General features: G+C 42.0%; 1 protein-coding gene and 1 pseudogene across 1 annotated transcript; one reads left to right on the plus strand and one right to left on the minus strand.

Annotated features, from left to right (window-relative positions):
- Window positions 1-1,603: 1,603 nt before the first annotated feature.
- On the minus strand, window positions 1,604-3,840 carry LOC136960527 (uncharacterized). The gene is made up of 6 exons (XM_067255040.1): window positions 3,836-3,840; window positions 3,663-3,790; window positions 3,401-3,502; window positions 3,156-3,314; window positions 2,528-2,677; window positions 1,604-2,407 (listed from the first exon to the last, which is right to left on the minus strand). The coding sequence occupies exons 1-6, from the start codon at window positions 3,838-3,840 to the stop codon at window positions 2,178-2,180; spliced, it is 774 nt and encodes a 257-aa protein (XP_067111141.1). The 3' UTR covers window positions 1,604-2,177.
- Window positions 3,841-8,180: 4,340 nt separating this feature from the next.
- Window positions 8,181-19,425, plus strand: LOC136960528 (uncharacterized; annotated as a pseudogene).
- The last annotated feature ends 1,515 nt before the right edge of the window (window positions 19,426-20,940 follow it).

Genomic DNA, 20,940 nt, shown 5'->3' on the forward strand with positions numbered 1-20,940 from the left:
GGAGTACAAGACACATTTTAGATTTGGAAAATGAACATTTCAAGGTGGCGCTGTTGAGCCTCTATCTGGCTTAGAGGTAAGGCCATATGAAAAAAAGTATTTACTAGTCCAAAATATTCGTCAGGGCAAGCCACGAACATGTACCACCAAGGACAACAAACCCCTAACCCTAGCACGGTCTGTTTAGACCATTTCTTATGCAGAGCAAATAATCATCTTTAAAGTTTGGGGATAAACAAATGCACAAGTGGGTCTGTACCCTGATATTGTTTATGCTAAACCAGGACTATGTGCCACCGAAACATAATTTGAATTTGACCACTGATGTAGTCTATTTAGATTATGAATGGTCTTGGAATCTATACTTGGAAAGATACCTCACTGCAATGGCAGATTTCGATTTTAAAAAGACTTTGTTGTACAACAAAATCAAACCAATTTTTGGAAAGGTCTTAGCTTGCAGGTTCATTTATGTAAGTTTGACACATTCCTGTAAACCCTTATCTGATATATTGACCTTTGAACCCTTGCCAGTGGTCACCTTAAAGCCCTATATTTAGTAACGCTAATTAGGGTAATAAGGGTTAGGGTTCCTTTCATGGCACAGTCCTGGCTTGGTACAGTGAATAACTAGGGTTAGATAAACTGTGTCTTTCAGTTTCATAACCCTAGCCCCTACAGGGGATCAACAGTGCCACCTAGAAAAGGTAATTTCCTAAAATTCAATTCAATTTGTTTTTTTTAGCTGAGGCTATGCTCCTGGGATTTTGTATTTAGAACAATATTGACCCTGTTCACATCATACAGGAACCAAGATTATGATGTAAAATAATGTTAAGTAAAGGTTGCATGTAAAGACATTTAAATGTTGACTTTTCGAGTACCGATACATTTTGTCTTTCATAAAAGACCAATGAATGTATATTTGTCATATTAAGTGATTTAAATGTAACTGAGGACAAAGATCTTCTCATAAAATCAGTTTTTAAATTGAAAGTAAAAATAGAACTACATTTCCCAGGACCCCGCCAATGTTTTAACTCTAATATGCGCCATATTTGTAGTCCATGTAAGTTCACTATGGTTATCATTTTAGTTAAGTGTATCACACATTATATAAAGACCTATTCAATTATTTTAAAAACTTGTATAAGTCTTACCACGTGTTCAACGCTCTAAAAATGAGAATATATAATTTATAATTCATATAGCCTACCTTTATGCCATCACCTTTATAGGCATGGATTATTCTGAATGTGACGTCATCGCGCCGCACTCCCAGTACAGATTATTCATATTCAGCCACAATGAATACATCATTTAAAATTGTATGCAATATGGTGTTAATAGGATAACAAATTTACATCCGCTTGTAATGGCCTAACTTTTAATCTAAGTCTTCTCTTCATAGGTAGTCTACTCTTACCTCCACCAAGCAAAGGATCAGACGGTTGCTTGTAGGCTTACATAAGTGAGTCCAACCATGCAAGTCAATGTTTATAAAAATAATACCAAAGTTAATTGGGCAATAAAACACAAAACCCATGGGACACAAGAAAGTGCAATATTAGAACACTTTGAATATAAATAGTAGATAATAGACTCGGAAGTACAAGGAGGCCAGGAACGTAGCTACTAGGTTGTAAAAACAACAATCTGGTGAGTGGAGGGCAAACCAGGGTATGTGACCGCAAGTTATTGGGAAACTGGACCACAGGTGTGGATCTTGTGCAGGTAGGATGGACTGGATCACTGGAGCCTGGAGATGCACACAAACACAGACAAAAAGAAAGACAGCAACAGAAAGACAGGCAGAGCCTGTGGAGGGCGTAATACAGGTAGACAGAAAGAAGGGTTAGTATGTAAACAAAATACGAGCCAAAATATGTATTGTACAAAGTGTTCATCACCTACTACTGAGTCTTAATGCCTGAAATAAGGGGAATAGAAACATGCAAATATATTGTAATGCCTTTTTTGGGTAGCAGATGTTATGGGATATCAGTGGTAGGCAACATGATCTGATGTAGAGCATGTTGTTGATAAAACAGATACATAGACCTGAAGCAAGAAAAGTAAAATGTATTGATTTCCAGTCAAGAAATTGTTCTAGAAAAGCATTTATTTGTCTAACAATACCCAAATTCAAATGCATAACATTGATATTCTGTTGATGCCTAGGTGTTGACATTTTCGTCATCATCTGAGCTGGTGTCAGAGCTTAAACATTCCTGGCCCTCTTCCAGGAGTTCTTCCAGGTCCAGGTCGGGTTCTGTAAGATCCAGGTGAAGGTGTTGGAGATACATCTGTCTCACTACAGCCTGGTGAGACTTCAACTCTGTAAGCTTCCTCTGGTGCAAACTTTGGAGTCCCTTCCTCCCATTTGGTGACAGGTTCCAACAGTCACCTAAATAAATAAGCTTATTTAAACATTTGCGCCCTCAACGGAAAACACCAGAGTAACCTAATTGAAACTGCTACTAAATCGCAACAATGTAAAATGTGTACATGCACACTTTTTCGTTACCAGAGATTGACTGCTCCAAGACCTCAGCACGTCTCTTCAGGTATTCCCAGTGTTGCTTCATCTCTTTGACGAGGACCACTTCTTCCTCCTCCAGCCTCCGGATACCCATGACCTTCTCAAAGACCTTCTTTTTTGTGAGAATGTCAGTATCTGAAGCAAAAAGTTGTTTAACAAAATTAAGTACAAAAGACAGTTATGTGGTTAAGAACACAAAATAGTAGGAATACATTAATACAATGATAACATTTTGTAAAACTATTTTATTTCATAAGTATTAAGTGTTATTTCCTAATTTCTTTTGCCTCTAAAGTATCGAAAGTGGCTATTACTACCCACAAACCTTTTTCGCCAATTTCTATTCATTTTATCTAAAAGCAGTTAGGAAATAATTTACTGCTCAGGTGGAGTCAGGTGACTGAGCGGTTAGGGAATCGGGCTAGTAATCTAAAGGTTTCCAGTTTGATTCCCTGCCGTGCCAAAGGACGTTGTTTCCTTGGGCAAGGCACTACACCCTACTTGCCTCGGGGGAATGTCCCTGTACTTACTGTGGGTCGCTCTGGATAAGAGCGTCTGCTAAAACAGCACGACTTTGATTTGCTCACGTTTATTACAATTATAGGCTATATACCAGATGTTGGAACGTGCCAGGGGAATATGTATTCTGGCTGGATGATTAACTCCACTGACTCCACTCTTTCGGATGGCTGGACAAGTGTATTATGTTCCAGGACCAGGGCAGCCAGCTTCCCTTTCTCCTCGCTCATCCTGTGGCGACCCTTGTTCGTGTCTGAAAAACATTAACATAGACATGTGTCCTAGATTGACATTATGGCCATGGCTGGTTTCTTGAACCAATCTTTTTCTCTAACAAACCATTCTGCCTGTACAGCCGATGTGTTCTCTGCCTGATGCTGGCAGACATTTCCTCCATCTTCTTCTGCAACTCCACAGGTGCATCACTGTCCTCCACTGGTGCTGGTTAAGAAAAGAGAACACCCAAGTACAAACATGAGTTGAGGACAGAAAATACTTTCATGCATTCTTGCTAAACCCAGATCGACAGTCATTCATATGACATTTGTAGTCTATCAGCAGTAGTAAAATTATATAATGTTCATTTTGTGTATGGACATACCACTCTCAGCCCACTCCTGATCATCGGTCACCCACTGCAGGATTGTGGAGTTGTCGACTAACAGCTCTGTCGTTAAGGCCTCCAGGCTGTCTTTTTGTTGTTGCAGACTTTGAATGTTCCATGAAGGTCTACACAATATTTAAAATTCAAACTTGTAATCAAATAATAACTACGTCATAAACAGAAATTACTTACATGCTTGGTAGGGATGGGTATCGAGAACCGGTTCTTGTTCAGAACCGGTTCCCAGTGAATTGATTCCTTGGAATCGTTAGCAAAATTCCTTAACGATTCTGTTAACGATTCTCTGTGCAGTTAAACAATTAAAATGCTAAGTTTAATAATGGATAAAAAATCGATATGCTCAGTTTAATAATGGGACACGCGAACGTCTGTCTGAATAAACTATAAAAGCTTGCGCATAGACAGACTGCAGCAAACATGGCAACTAGGAAGAAGCGTTCTAAAGTTCTAAAAAATGACAACAACGCCACTTGTAACGCGTGTAAAAAGTCTATTTCTTCGAAGGGAGGAAATACTACAAATATGAAGAAGCATTTGAACACACAGCATGGAAAGAAGTTACTGGAACGTCATGTGTTACTGTGTGAAGCAATTTGCCTTTATTGTGTGTAGTCGATCTAGTTATCTTCTGTCCCGTCGTTTGAAGCATACATTTTAGCTCCGGCATTCGTCTCCCATTAGTTTTGATCTTATTGATCATTTCACGTTATTGGGGCGGCGTGTGTTATCAGCAAACGTTTGCGTGTCGCATTATTAAACTGAGCATATCGATTTTTAATCCATGATTTAACTTAGCATTTTAATTATTTAACCTTTTAATAGTCCTGTGTGCCTGAAAACGCCTAAACAACATACCCAAAGTACATTGAAAGCTGTTGTTGAACCATTTGGAGTACATGCAAATGGTCTCTTTTGAAAGGTGACACTGAAGTTATTTACCCTGTTGTTAGGACCCCTGTAAGTCCTACTGGTGTTGAGTAATAGAAGCTTGAACACAAGGAAACAAAGTTTCTATCTCCGACTAAATCTTGTTTTGAAAACAGAGGCCTGAAGAGGCCTAGAGGTGGTAGGTATTAACTCATTTCAGAGCCAGTCAAAGCCAGTTTGAGAAATTTGTTTAGAACGAGTGTGTGTGTGGGGGTGCAGGATGCACAGACGCATCAGTGAATAGTCTGATACTATGTAGGGTTAGTCCAGGTAGACAGTCCAGGTGCTAACATTTTTAACTCCAGGCATGACTGGAAAACGTCAACATGAAACAGGCTATTGAAGTTGACCGTCCCTGGCCAGTACCCACTTTGCACAACGTCTTCCAGCGCAGGTGTCCAATGAGAGGCACAACATTCACAATGTGCTTCAGGGAGGACAAGATCATAGCGACCTAAAGTGGTAATAATGTCACAGGACATAATTTAAGAGCAATATATTTGTGTTTGTTGATATTCACTGCTACCTGCAAGAGTATGCGTGTTCACATGTGAGATTAATAAAATTATTGTTCTTCTTAAATAAAAATGTGTAAAACTCACCATTCATGGTCACTAAAACAATGGACCTCCCCACACTAACAGTCATGGGGAGCTGGCAGGTTTGGCAGGCTGATACCTCTAAAGGTAGAAGTTGAGCTACAAAAATATTTAAAAGACACAGCATGGGGATTGTGTATTAGTAATCTTGCTCTAATGTCCTAATAGTCATTGCATAAGTGCCTCAAGCCATATCCAACATTTTACAGTATTGATGTTAGATTACATTAGACATTTTTCATGGTTTCATGACCAAACATCTTACCTTGGTGGGTAAGGGAATATTGCCCGTCAGCATCCTGGCTGACAAATGAGGTGGGAGGCACAGGGTGGAGGTAGCCTGAGCCTCCTTGCCTACACCACTGGCAGGTAGTGGGCAATACTGCCTCATCTGACAGCATGCTGTTGATGAGATGCGGGCGGGACACTTTCCACCTCTCTGCAGAACAGGCATTTCGAATTCCCCAATCTTGTGGCTCTGTGTGTTTCTCACACTCAGGGGCTGCTGGCTGACCATCAAGTAACATTTCTTTGACCGCTTGAAGAAGGGAATCTGTATATGAAAGACATTGGTAGTACAGAACATTAACTGGAGAGGTATTTTTGAGTTTGGCATTACCTGTTCAAACTAAAATAAAAACATTTGTTACTCACAAAGAACTCAACAAGGACCTGTGTGTCACTGACAGTGTCCTTGCTTTTCTTCGTTCCAGCCCTGGGTGCTGAGAGAACAATTATTCAGAAGAAATGCATCCTATAATGATGCATTACTCCAGAACTTTTAAATATTCAACTTACCAGTTGAAGATCGACATTTGGTAGTTTGTGGGACTAATGCTCCCCGCACAGCTCTCTTTCTCCAACTAATCCTGAACCTGTTTTTTGGGGTCCTCTTTTTGTTCTTAGCCTACAAAAAGATATATGTAATTAACTGGAAAATGACCAAGTTAAGGTACTAGTGTATTGTTCACACAGTTTTAGTTTCATCATCATTATTACCGGTTCAGGATTAAGGTCCTTGGCATAAGCTTGACCTTGTTTCAGAAGCTCCCTAAGACGAGCATCCTCAGCATCTTACTTTGAGGTCAATGTTAGAAAGAGATGACAGATGAATCTGAGGAGACATGTGTGTGTATGTGTGTGTGTGTGTGGGGGGGGGGGGGGGGGGGGGGGGGGGCAAAGACAGGGGAGGATATTGGGAAGGAGCAAAACGTACAATTAAAGAAGGGGAAGGTGCACACAGGGGAAGGACAGGGGAGACAAATAGATATTATTAGTATTTTCATTTAAATTAAATAACTGAATGCCTTCATGAATGCTCTGACCACGCTAGCGTACCATTAATTAGCCATTTTACTAACGTTGCATGGCTAACATGCATTTATTACCATGCACTTTCACAAAATTAAGCTAGAACTCCACTTTGGAGCATCCCCATGGTTACCTTGAGTTTATTTGCTTAACTATTACATAATTATTACACATTGTCGGCCTGAAAGTCTGCATTTACAATAAATAAAAAAAATCTGAACATCTTTAGGTAGGTACTTACCGCCAACTTCTAAAACAATGGACGTCACTTGTCAGCGCCGTAACCAAGGATGTCACATTTTGATTGACAGTCGATTGATGAAGGTCAAGGCGTAATTTCATACTGACATTTCGGGTGAAGCGCCACCTTTTGGTCTGGTTTTTCATAACATAGTATACGAAATCGAGGGACACAAAAAGACGTACACTATGTTACGAATAGACTGTGAGGTCAGGTTGCATAGTTTGGAGATGTTGAAGCATGATATCTTATTGTGGAGGACATAACTACGTCCCCGGATATGTTGACAGCATTGATGGTCAGTTTGGTGACCCTCGATCAAGTTAATATCCCCGTGAAAACAGCAGCGGCGAGTGTTTACTACGAGGATAGAAGTGCGGTCGGGTTTGGACAAGGGTAGCGCACGGCTAATTTACCGGCGCCAGCGTCTTTTTACCGGCTCTAGTAAAGGCTAAGCTAACTCTAAATTTTTTAACAATATTTAGCTCGAAAGGTAAGAAGTTAAAGCTTAACGTGAAATCAGTAAATCAGCTGAAAACGTGATACATTTTATCAATATTTGAAGTGGCATTTTATCAGTATGTTAGCTAAAAACCCGTCGGGATTGGACAGTGACATTAGTTGCGGAGGCTAGCCAAACTTCACTGAGTGAGGGAATTGTTTGAAAACGCCGGAAATTAGAATGTTTCTTTTGACGTAAAGTTTAGGCTGTGGCACTGAAGCCAGCGACGCACCACACAAGCTTGAGTTTAAATGCATTCTTTAATGTGACATTACTCCTGGAAGTCTTGATTTGCTTAAATGTACATGTATGATGCTGCTAGTACACCACGATACGATACTTGCTGTGCAACAGCACATCTATGCACGTTGTATCCATGCGTCGTTGCGAACGTGTGCTGACGTTGTGACGTTGGCACTGAGTACCCTTTGTTGACACAAGGCACTTTTTCCCACAAAAACTTTTGTTCAACCTAAACCGTGCAACGGAACGTAAATAAAAATACAAACAACTCAATCTCTACCAAGACAAAACTTTTGACACCAACAATATCTATGTGGTACAAATATTGACAGATCCTTAGGGGGGCAAAAAGAATAATAAGATATATGTGAGAGAACAAAGGTTGTGCTCTCTCCGAAGGCTTGAGCACACCCAATAAGATATAATCTACAATTTATAATGTAGACTTGACTGGCACATCTTTTAAATCAAGTAAGTAGTCAGGTGTCCTAGGGGGTTGTGTGTGTGAGGGGAGGGGGGCGCGGATGGGGACGGAAAGCTTCAGGGGCCTATAGATCATCACATAATATGGTACCTGGAAAATCAGGAGGTAGCATGGAATTATTTTTCAACGCAAGCGTGGGAACCCTGCTGAAGCAGAGGAGAGGGCTCTACCTGAAGCAGAGGAGAGGATGCAACAGGAAATGGACATGCCACAACATCCTGATGACTACAACCACCACTTCAGTATAGAGCTATGTGTACTCTGCAAATCCAGGCAAGATGAAGTCAACCGTCTGCGGGAGGAAAACAGGCACCTGAAGCTCAAAATTGATCGACACAATATGTCAGAGGAATCTTTTAAGGATGATGATGTAGCACAGTCCACAGACAAAGCACGGTACCATCACACCTTCTCCTACCCCCGACAAGGAAAGGGTCTTCCCCCTTTGTTCTTCTCCCAGAGGAGAAGCTTCAAAGCTTCTGGCACCCACCTGCGACGAAAAGCATCACAGGTCCAAAAGAAGTCACATGATGCCAACTGGATGAGAGTGCAGAAAGTAGGAAAACCTACCATGGCCGACAAGCATCGCAGAAGAAGCACCCCAACTGTGACAAGGTGGCACAAACCCCGGAAGAAAACACCGCTACTCGCGGACAACAGGCCATGCACAGAGGCCTGGCCTGGCCTTATACCAGCAACCTGACCCTGCCAAACTGCTGATGAAACAGGTGCACAACAGGTGCCTTGACCAAAGTGTCTCAACGTCACAAAAACAAACCTTCCTTTAAACCAAAATAGGCAAACACCGTCACAAGATGAATATGGCTCCACTAATCTACCAATATTTGTATTTTTATTTCATAAATCTGTTACCAGAAACCCAACATGATTTACTTTGAGGTACTGTCAAAAGGAATGCCTTAGAGATACCGCCGCATAAGCCACCTTCCCTGGCCCCTGACAAATAAGACCATGACTCCGGGAAGTCAAAGACCACTTCCACTTCTATTATTTTAATTTTAATTTTTCTCCTTTCTTTCTCTTTCCTTTTTCCTTTTATTTCCTTTCATTTTTAGGCATAGAACCTTAGCCCAGAGAAACTTAGTAATAGGACCCAAGTTAGCCCCATTGATTCCTACGTTGTTTAGAGTCCACTCATGCCAATGTGTCCAGTAGAAATGCTATCGTACTGTCGTGTTTGTCTATTCTCTGCTCTTCTTACGTGCCAACAGCCCAACGACGTCGAGTCATCGGACTTTACCAGCAGGGGGATATGTAGCACAGTCCACAGAAAAAGCACAGTACCATCACACCTTCTCCTACCCCCGACAAGGAAAGGGTCTTCCCCCTTTGTCCTTCTCCCAGAGGAGAAGCTTCAAAGCTTCTGGCCCAGCATGGGGTCAGAAACAGAGGCCACACGGCCCACAGTATCAGACAAAGGATTTATAAGGAAGAACTTTCTTATGTGGATTTACAAACATATTCTCAATAACTACATGGCTCATGGACACTATTTCAATGACAGTAGTTGATGTTTTATAATGTGTGTTTTTCCCATTTACTTAGAACGTTGTTTAATTGAGGTTTGATTATAACTTCCCTTCAAGTATAGTTAAGTCAGCCAATCTTGATATCAAAATGATTGTACCATACTAAAAAAAACATTTATGAATGTTGTATTGTTATATTCTGAAGTTTAAGCATTCCATGGACAGTTGAAATAACGGAACTCAAAAGGTACAGCTACTTCATACCTAGGCAGATCTCAGGACGACGCCCAGGTGGGGGGAAACTGACCAATGAAAGAGGTCACCTTCACGGGGACCCCCCCCTTGTTCTTTGGAGTATAAAACCCCCAAACGTACAAACACCGCGTCACTCTCTAACCTATTCCTCTCAATTGGCACATTCACTGAGCGCCCGGAACTTTGACGAGAGATTCCGCTTTTATTCGCTGGACATAACGAACCTTTGACTCCTTCTTCAAACCGACAAAAGTAACTACGATTTGCAATATTTCTTACTTATTTTGTTCATTATAATTACATTTTCCTAAATAAATCATTGTGTATAATATTCGCGTATCACTTACGTTATCTGATCTGCTCTACTTTCATAGAATTCACTACTTAAGATTAGACTGATTATTACGAAGGCTATTATTCAATATTATTCAATAAGGTTTCCTCTGTCCCTTTAACAATAAGAGGTGGTGCCCCTAAGAACTACATACTTTATTATAAATTAAGTATTGCTAATCTTAAACGAGAAAACCCCGCTACAATGATAAGGTAAACTAGAGAGGGTACAATTTCTGGGGAAATTGTAGGGTGTGCTTGCTTGCGTCGGTTGCACAGGGGTCCGTTTTTGAATGACATTTTTACAACTGATATTTCTGTATATTTTATATAAAAATGAATACTTATTATTTATAAAGATTACATAGATTTAAAAGCATTTGTTTTTGCTGCTCATTTACAACTGAAAATACGAGTGAAGTGTAGAATGAAATAGATGTCTTCTCATTTCCCCTGCAAGAGGCAGCCTCAACGTTGAATCAAAACGAATAAATTTGGCAGACCGGTGTAAAAATTGACTTAATCTCTATGATTTAAACGTCATCTTAAGTTTTTCCCTTCTCATGATATTTTCAGGCATTTAGCCTACTCATTGCATTCATTCATTAATAAAGAACCCCCTTTGGAGATTATTCTACGACGTTACCCGGCAGTAGAAGATGGAATCGCGATTCAAACAGTACCATCTGCTAACTGAAAATATGCCCCCCAAAACGTAAATAAGCTTGACATTTATTTAGTGGAAAATCGCTCATTCATAAAAAGCTCACTGGTAGCGATCATTGTCAGTAACAACGCAAAATGCGATATAGCCCTGTGTGGAGAAGCTGCCCCGGTAAATTGTACTACTACGGTACAGTACTAGACTACTGCTGTGTTCGTCTTGGTAGCGATTGCGTTGGTTGAATTGGATTTAACGTTCCGTTGTACGGTTTACGATGAAATTAATTATTTTCATGAATAGATTGACATCGTTTAGGCTGTGGCAATGAAGTTCAGGTTAGTAGTTACACTTTTGATTTAAGTAAGGGGAGTGCCGAACATGTTCTGTCGCCGTTTGACTTCCTAAACAGCTGTGTAGTGTAGATGTTTTTGTAGTGTGTCTCACGTAAGCTATAGTGTTGCAGTGAGCTACACTGGTTTGAAACCACAGGTAATTGTAATTTCACCAACAAATCGTTTACTAATGTCAGAATAAACCCTACAACGAAAATGTATATGTGAGGAATGTTTATTTTAACGATTGAAAACAGATAACGCTACATCATAGACCACTGTAGTATGTGTTGCCCGGGCAACACAGGCTAATGTCATGATGCTAATACTTCAGTGAAATAGTAGACTACTGTTTCCGAAAGTAGATGTACTTCCTTAATAATATCAGCTTATACTGTACATTACACATGACAATTGTGTGTCATATCACAAAGTAAAATGAGTAAATAGTTATCACCCTGGCCTCTTTGCTTGTGGCGTTCCTGCAGCTGCCTTGCAGTAAAGCTATAGTTAGCCTAGCTATCCCCCAAGTTAACAGATGCGAAACGAATGTTCTGCTACAGGTAGTCACGTGTGTTTTCGTGACGTTAGTGACGTAGTGACGTTAGTAACGTCAGTGACTGTGGCTAGCAAATTAGCCACCGTTAGCTTCACTTTTCACCACAAAAACGCAATTTCTACTTAAACCATGCAACGGAACGTAAATAAAAATACAACCAACGCAATCGCTACCAAGACGAACCTTTTGACACCGCCGTTGTGTATGTAGTCCAAATATTGACTGATCCTTAGGGGGGCGAAAATAAATAATAATAAATAAATAAATATATATGTGAGAGAACAAAGGTTGTGCTCTCGCCAAAGGCTTGAGCACACCCAAATATTACACTGGACTTCCAACCTATGCCATTTTTCAGGTTGTGTTGTGCCATATATTCAATTTTCTGCCTCAGGGGAAAAGAAAGTTAACACCTTTTTTCAGATGATACTTCTTACTTTCATGCGTCTGAGATTGAATCTCCCGATCAAGCACATAGGCCACCTGTTTGGTGTGCACCGAGATACCGTTAGTGATGCATTTAAAATCACAGTGAGTGTTATGTACTCGCGCTTGTTTCCACTGGCCAGACATTGGCCAGACAGAGAGTGTTTACATTTACATTTAGTCATTTAGCAGACGCTCTTATCCAGAGCGACTTACAGTAAGTACAGGGACATTCCCCCCTGAGGCAAGTAGGGTGAAGTGCCTTCCCCAAGGACACAACGTCAATTGACACGGCCACAATTGTTTGTGGGCTAGTATGCCGCACCAGTTTGTGGAGGCATTTGGTAAACACGTCGCTGTCATTGTTGACTGCTTTGAAGTTTTTACTGAAAGACCATCCAATCTTCAGGCAAGGGCACAAACATTTTCAAACTACAAACACAGAAGTACCGCATCGGCATTACTCCACAAGGAGTTATTTCTTTCATCTCCAAAGGGTTGGGTAGGCGCAGTAGTGACAAACGGATTACTGAGAACTGTGGTTTTCTGGACAAACTACTGCCAGGTGACGTAGTATTGGCAGATCGAGGTTTTGATATAAAGGAGTGTGGGAATGATGTGTGCTGAAGTAAAGATACCAGCATTTACAAAGGGTCACCATCAGTTGGAAGCTAAGGATGTTGAGGAAACAAGATGCATTGCACATCTCAGAATCCATGTGGACAGAGTTATTGGTGTTTGTGGGAGCAACTTTCCTCCTACGTTTTTGATCCCTTTTTTGTCCTTTGGATTGCGCTTAGGTCGACGCGCTTTACAAGACTCAGACTCACTCCACAGATTCCTTTTCTTTGCTGTATTTATTTACCTTCAGTCTTCACAATCAGATATGTTTCCACAATTCACGAATTAATGACAGCAGAGCAAAGTAAGATATAACAAAAAAACAACTTCAACTCACGTATCTGTTCTGAGCGGGTCTTGAAACAGCGGTCGAAAAAACGTATGACTACCAAACCAAAGGCCACAAACTGGAATGACAGCCAGCTGTTTTATACCCCAGCTGATGCAATTACCGCATTGCTCAGCTGACTGACAAAATGCCATGCCTCAAAATCCACTAACGTGCGCAATTCATAGCAATTTTGTAAAGGCAAAAGTTTAACATTGAAATCATAATAAACATAATTTTGGCTCCAACATTCCGGCCCCTAATAGTACATCACATGACTATTACAACAAACACAACAAACGGAGCCAATACACATGAAACAATAAAGCATACAACTTATCAGGGTCCTCTTCTTCTTGTCTTTTTGCCTTGCATGTGAGCATACAGTCCATAGTGTGTGCGTGTAGTGAAAAGAAAAGGGAAAGGGGGGGTTATAGTCCGTTTTGGGTCTCAACCAGCAGGACCAACTTAGCGATGGGTCTGCGGAGTGTGCTACTTTTTGTCCGCACTTGCACCTGCCGTACGAAACTCTTTGAATCTGGCAAGACTTGAGTGATTTGCCCCATGATCCACGAGCCTCTTGGAGCAGTGTCGTCGATGATGAGGACAACGTCTCCTGTGGCGAAATTTCTCCTTTTCTTGGCCCATTCTTCTCGTTCTTGGAGTTCGGGTAAGTACTCTTTTGTCCACCGCTTCCAAAATAAGTCGGCCAAGTACTGCACCTGGCACCATCTTCTTCTTCCGTAACAGTCACTTGGATTGAACACGCCAGGCGGTAGGTAAGGCTTGGATTTCAGCAGCAACAGATGGTTAGGTGTAAGTGGCTCCAAGTCCCCAGCGTCGTTCGAAACCGTAGTGATGGGCCTGTCATTTACGATGGCCTCCACTTCACAGAAAAGCGTAGTGAGTCCCTCTTCATCCAGCACTTTTTGGTGTACCAGGGCGCTCAGAATGTGACGGACAGTCCTTATTTGTCTTTCACAGATTCCTCCATGGTGTGATCCTGTTGGTGGGTGAAATATCCAGCGTATTTCCTTGTTCAGAAGATCGTTGTGAATTTGAGTGTGGTTTAAACTTTGTATGGCTTCCTTTAATTCACGCTCGGCTCTAACCAGGTTGGTTCCGTTGTCGGATCTCATGACCTTGACGGTGGCTCTTCTTACAATGAACCTTCTAATAGCGTTAACGCAGGAGTCAGTGTTGAGACTGTGTGCGAGTTCCAGGTGAACTGCTCTGATGTTTAAACAGGTAAAGATCACACCATATCGCTTAACTGTGGTTCTTTTCTGTTTCATCTGGAATGGGCCAAAGAAGTCCACACCCACATTTGTGAATGGTGGATCGTCAGGGATGACCCTTTCTTCTGGCAAGTCTGCCATGAATTGTCCACCTTTCAGTCCACTGAGTCTCTTGCAGGTCACACACTTGGATATGACCTTTCTGATGGCTGCATTTCCTGCCGGTACCCAGTACCTTTGCCTCAAACGGGAGAGAGTGTAGTTCCTTCCACTGTGCCCTACGTTCTCGTGAACATGCCTGATAAGGAGTAAGGTCACATGATGGTTTGTGGGTAAGATGAATGGGTGTTTAGCCTCAGATGGCATAGCAGATTTCGACAACCTACCGCCGACTCTTATCAAGTTGTTCTGAAGAACAGGGGAGAGCTTCTAAAGATGGCTGCTCTTTTTTGCTGAAAGTCCTTTTTTCAGTGCAGTCATCTCCTCCATAAACGACACAGACTGACAAGAGTGAATGATTGCTGCTTCCGCTTCCTCCAGGTCTTTAACCGAGAGAGGTCCTTTGTTATTTCTGGTCTCTTTGTTAGTCAGACCTGCATTTGTGCAAGCTTTCAGCAAGGCTTTGACACATAGGATCCATGCAACAGCTCTTTTGAGGCGATGCCACTGTGAATGATACGTGAATAACCTGTTGACTGGGTCAATGCAGTCTTCCTTGGTGGCAACACTTACTGCAAGTACTTTCACATCAGGGTCGCTGGCTGTGAGGCGCAAATCCAGAGTTTTGGGCCATTGAGGCTCAGGGAGACAGAGGAACTTTGGCCCTGACAACCAGACTTCATCTCTCAGGAAGCGACTTGTGGAGAGGCCTCTTGATACACAATCGGCTGGATTCATGTAACAATTTACGTACCTCCACTGGGAAGCCTCCGAAGCGGATCAAATAACTGTGACCCTGTTGGTAACAAAGGTCGTGAATCTTGATGTTTCATTGTTTATGTATTTTAGGACTGATGTGCTGTCAGTCCAAAACACGGATGGTTCAAGTGGGAGTTCGATCTCTTCCTGCATCATCCGGTCCGTCCGTACAGCTACAGTGGCAGCTGTAAGTTCCAGTCTCGGGATGGTCACAGATTTGAGTGGAGCCACTCTGGCCTTACCCATGATGAAAGAACAACAAACCATTTCGTCTTTGTTCTCCATTCGCAGGTAGGTGACCGTCCCATAACCACTCTCGCTTGCGTCTCCAAAGTGGTGAAGTTGTGCCGTTACTGGTTGCCCAAAGTTATGCGGCCTGATGCATCTGTTAACCTTGTAGTCCTCTAACAGATGCAAGTCGTACAACCAGCTGGACCATTTTCCGTGGTATTCTTCAGGAATCCTTTCATCCCATCCAAGTCTCATTCCAGTTAATGTTTGTAGGACTTGCCTTGCAGGGAGAATGACAGGAGCCAGCATACCCAGTGGGTCGTAAATGGAGCTAACAGTAGACAAAATACCTCTCCGGGTAAGTGGCTTGTCCTGTAGATTAAGTTTAAACTGGAAGGAGTCCGTCTCAGTACACCATTGTACACCCAGAGCTCTTTCGACAGGCAGGACGTCCTGATCAAAATCCAGATCCTTGATTTATTTTGATCTACTTTCTTCAGGTATTGAAAGGAGCAGGGTTCGGTTGTTGCTGACCCATTTATGTAACTTTAACCCACCCTTACTGCACAGACCAATGATCACATGAGCGACTCATCCACATAGAAATTCCTTAACACGGAAGAGACTGCTTCGGTACTAGATCCAGCCACATTATCTCTTGCACATTGTTGCAGGGCAAAGTTTGCACATCTAGGTGAGGATGTTGCACCGAAAATGTGCACAACCATCCTGTACTCCTCAAGCTCGCTGCTGAGTTGTCCGTCAGGCCACCATAGGAATCTGAGAAGATCCGTATCCTCTTTTGGCACCCTGACCTGATGGAACATGGCCTCTACGTCTGCCATAAATGCAGTAGGCTTCTGTCGGAATCTTGTAAGCACGCCAATAAGACTGTTCATTAAGTCTGGGCCTTGGAGAAGCCGGGCATTCAGAGATGTGCCTTGGTACTCTGCTCCACAGTCAAACACTACCCTCAGTGTCATCTTTTTCGGGTGGTACACTCCGTGATGTGGAATATACCATATCCTTTTGCTTTCTTTGTTGTTTTGTTCAGATGTTACCTTGAGTGCAAAGCCCTTGTCCATCATATCTCCCATGAACCTTTTGTACTCTTCATAGAACGTGTTGTTCCGTAGAAACTTTTGCTTTAGGTTTAAAGCTCTTTGTTCAGCAACACATCGATTGTTGGGGAACTCAATTTCCTCTTTCAATGGGAGGGAGTCAGGTGGCTGAGCGGTGAGGGAATCGGGCTCGTAATCCGAAGGTTTCCAGTTCGATTCCCGGTCATGCCAACTGACGTTGTGTCCTTGGGCAAGGCACTTCACCCTACTTGCCTCGGGGGAATGTCCCTGTACTTTCTGTAAGTCGCTCTGGATAAGAGCGTCTGCTAAATGACTAAATGTAAATGTCAATGGGAGCCCAACACTGTAGTGTCCATCCACCAGTTTGACAGATTTTGAGACGCTTTCCATAAACTTGTGATCCTCTTTCGACATTTACAAACGTTCCTCATGCAGATGTTCTGGGAAGTCAAGCTTCAGTTGTTGTTGTTGTAACAAGTCCTCCACTTTGGTTACAGAGATTCTATTCGCTATAACAACAGGTTTTCCAGAACGTGCTGTGTCCAGTCTTCTTAGCGGTCCGTTTATCGTCCAGCCCAAAACAGTTTTAACAGCGTAAAGGCCATTCCCTTGGCTGTTAATGACCTTCCATGGCTCTAAGGCTTTTGGCACATTGCATCCAATTAGCAAGCCAACTTCTGCTTCGATCTGTGGGATCCTAACTTCCCTCAGATATGTCCATTGTGTCACGTCATCCTGTGAGGGAATATTCTCTTTTTGCACTGGAATATTGTTTTGTGTGAACACGGGAAGGTCCACATACTCTTCACTCTCTAGGCCGCAAATCTCTAAGTCACGTACAACAGATGTTTTAGTTGACTCCTCCTTATTCATTGTTCGCAGAATTATTTCCGCATTCCGTCCGGTCACCCTGAGCTGCTGTAGAATTGATTCTGTGCAAAGGTGGCGGTACTGCCTGGGTCCAGGAAGGCATACGTTGTTATAGTGTTGGTACCCTTTTTCAATTTGACCATGACAGGAACAACAGCCAGGGTGCCTTCAGGCTCCCCGGCCACAGTTTCTTTCCACCCGTTATCGTCATCCATGTCCACTAAAGCACTGGAAGCATTTGCAACAGCTCTTTCTTTTTCTTTGTAGGGCTCTTTGTTGTGAATGTGTAAGACGGTAGGGTGTTTAAGGTTGCACTCTTTGCAGATAAGCCTTTGCGTACACCCTTTACTCATGTGTCCTTTTTCCAGACAACCAAAACACAATCCTTTGGTCTTCAGATATTCCAGTTTCTCCTTGTGGGTTTTCTTGAGGATCTGAAAGCAAGCAGCAAGATTGTGTTCTCCTTGACAGTACATGCATCTTTTGGATGGTGCTGTGTCTGCATGCTTTGTTAAAGCTACTTGAGGTGTTGGTGATACACTTGTGACAAACCTGCTCCTACTTTGTTTGTTCCTCATGACAGAAGTTGCAGGCACACCTGTGTGACTTGGTTTAGTTGTTGTAAGTTGTTGTTCCTTCAGGTTTCCAAACACAGGGTGAGACAGGATTCTTGCCTGCTTATCCAAAAACAGCACACGATCTTTAAACCTGGCTCTTCTGTTCTCTCCTTCCTGTAGGTCGCAAGCCTTAAACCTCCACTTCTCTTTCATCTTATATGGAAGCTTAGAGAGAATGGCTCTCATGTTGGCTGGGTGATCCATCTCTTCCATGTATTCAACACTATCCGTAACGTTGAGGCAGCCGTTTAAGAACACTGTAAATGCCTTTAAAGCTTTTGCGTCTTCCACTCTGATGGACGGCCAGTTGAGGGCTTTGTCGATGTAGGCCGTGGCGATACGGTATCTGTCTCCAAAGTGATGCTTTAACAATCTTTTTGCTTCTGTATATCCAATGTCTGATTGCATGAATTGACAGCTGCACAATTGGTTCCCTTGGTTGGCCAACAGAGTATTGCTCCAGGAAGTAAAGCCTGTCCTTACTGTTCTCAGTTTTTTCCTCAATACCATGCTCAAATGCTTTTAGGAAGAACTGGTAGTCCAAAGGATTCCCATTAAAAATAGGAATGCTGAGCGGTGGCAATGAAGAGAGTTTCTGTTGTTTCACAAGTGTATCTGTGATAACATTCTGCTTTCCCATGATGTTTATCAAGTTGCTTATGTTATCCTCTCCAGGGCTGAAAGACAGGCTACCCGAAGGACTATCGTGACATTGAGTCCCTGTACCTTGTGGTGTAAACTGGTTCTCATCAGTGGCGGCGTTGGTCATACCATCAGCAGAACGGTTAGCTGCCAAAGACCAGCTACATCCCTTTGAAGCAGCCTTTTTGGCATCTGGTTTGCCACGTTTACTCACTGTTCTTTGACATGTGTTTGTCAACGTCCACGTTTGAATGACGAGTGCTTTGGGAGTGCTTTGCCTTGGGTAAACACACCTTTCATTTCATTGCATGTGCCATTAAATCTACTTTCCAGATATTCATTCATCCCATCTCCTGACGGGGGTAAAACAGCATGTGGATTCTCATATCCCTCAACAATCAACAGTTTCGCAGCGTTTGCTGCCATTTCCGTTTCCATTTCGAGCTGTTCCTTCTTGGCTGTTAGAATAGCTTCCTCCTGTTCCAGAGCTTGTTTCTGTGTCAGCCTGGGAGCTCGTGCCAACAATTCAGCCCTTTTACTTTCCAACTGGAGCTTCACAGAGGCAATAGAAGATCGGGAGACTTGTGAGGACCTTTGGGAACCTTGCGCAATTCATAACAATTTTGTAAAGGCAAAAGTTTAACATTGAAATCATAATAAACATAATTTTGGCTCCAACAGTGTTGTACCCAACAAATATATACTGTCTTCAAAAATTCCAATCAATATGGTTCTGCCATGTGCAGATGAGAATGTTACTTTTTTAGATAAAATGGTTTCAGTTTGCTGTGCTTTGACAAACATGTGTCCAAATGTTGTGTTGTAAGGTAATAAACCAAGGCAAACACTTCAATAAATGTATATAATATTTCTATAAATATAATTCACCATATCACTGTACAACAGCTCACCTCTGTGTGATAGCACTACTGTCATACTGTTTTTATAGAAATATATATATCATTTTTGCACAAACTGTTTTTAATGTGTATTTATTTGTACTGCTGTTGTATATATAAATATATTGTACATGTTACTATAGTGTCATGCAGATCTGCAATTCTGCTTGTATTTTTAATTTTTTATGTTGTTATTCTTAATCTATTGCTATACTGATGCTGCTGTAACAAAACAATTTCCCTCGCAGGATCAATAAAGTCTGTCTATCTATCATCCTATCTATACCTTAATATATACAATAATAGAATTTCAAGTTACTTTTGCACAACTACAGTCTTTGAGTGTCCAAACCACAAAGATGACACCATCATGTTTTCTGTTTCTTTGCGCACTGTTTACCTCTGTTACAGGCCTTCCTTACATTGTTTTTCTCTTAAAGGCAAAATGTTATTGCTTACTGATGCTCTGGAGGCTGTCTGAGTATAGTGTTGTGCAATGCTCCCTCCAAAACTTTGGGTTTGGTGGTATTCGCACAACAAATCGTCTTTGAGTGTCCAAACCACAAAGTCACAGTAATCACTGTCTGTCACAAACATTTGTGTTTGGACTTGTGTGTAATATTGGTGACCTTGTTTTAATTGTACCACTCCATCAACAATTTCAAGGCAGAACTTCTTGTCTTTGGCCAAACATGCATCTTGGACAGTGTTGTTCATGTACTTGGAAGGACACTTAATTTCAATGCAACCCTCCCCACAGCAAGTTCATCTCACTATGCCATCTGGTGATGCTCCAATTTGAGGGAAAGCTGGATTAATGAAAAACCCACATTTTGTAACCTCTTGGCTGTTGTGCTGTCCATTAGTTTTTTCAACGTAGGTCGTCCTTGCGTTGTCTTCATGTGTTACGCCCCAAGTGACATCTGCTGTGCTACAGTGACTGTCCTTAGGATAGCAAACTTTTGACTGTCGACAGAGCCGGTGAACCAATATCTGTAGCATAAACAGCATGCATGTTGGAGGCAGTGATCCTGCCTGCTCGAGCAGCAAACCAAAGTGACGAGTTCTGCTGTGCACGTGTCCTCTTTTCAAGCTGTTGAGCCTGGTCCTCTGAGACATTAGCTTGTGTTTTAAGTGCCTGGCAGTGTTGTTCCAGATGTGTGTAATCACATCCATCAAGCCTGGTGTCACATACAGTTAGGTCCATAAATATTTGGACATTGACACACAATTTTCATCATTTTGGCTCTGTATACCACCACAATGGATTTGAAATGAAACAATCAAGATGTGCTTTAGGTGCAGACTTTCAGCTTTAATTTCAGGGTATTTACATCCAAATCAGGTGAACGGTGTAGGAATTACAACACATTTTATATGTGCCCCCCCCCTTTTTAAGGGACCAAAAATAATTGGACAAACTAACATAATCATAAATCTAA

This window comes from Osmerus mordax, chromosome 17 (genome assembly GCF_038355195.1).
Source record: "Osmerus mordax isolate fOsmMor3 chromosome 17, fOsmMor3.pri, whole genome shotgun sequence".
In the NCBI taxonomy this organism is placed as follows: Eukaryota; Metazoa; Chordata; class Actinopteri; order Osmeriformes; family Osmeridae; genus Osmerus; species Osmerus mordax.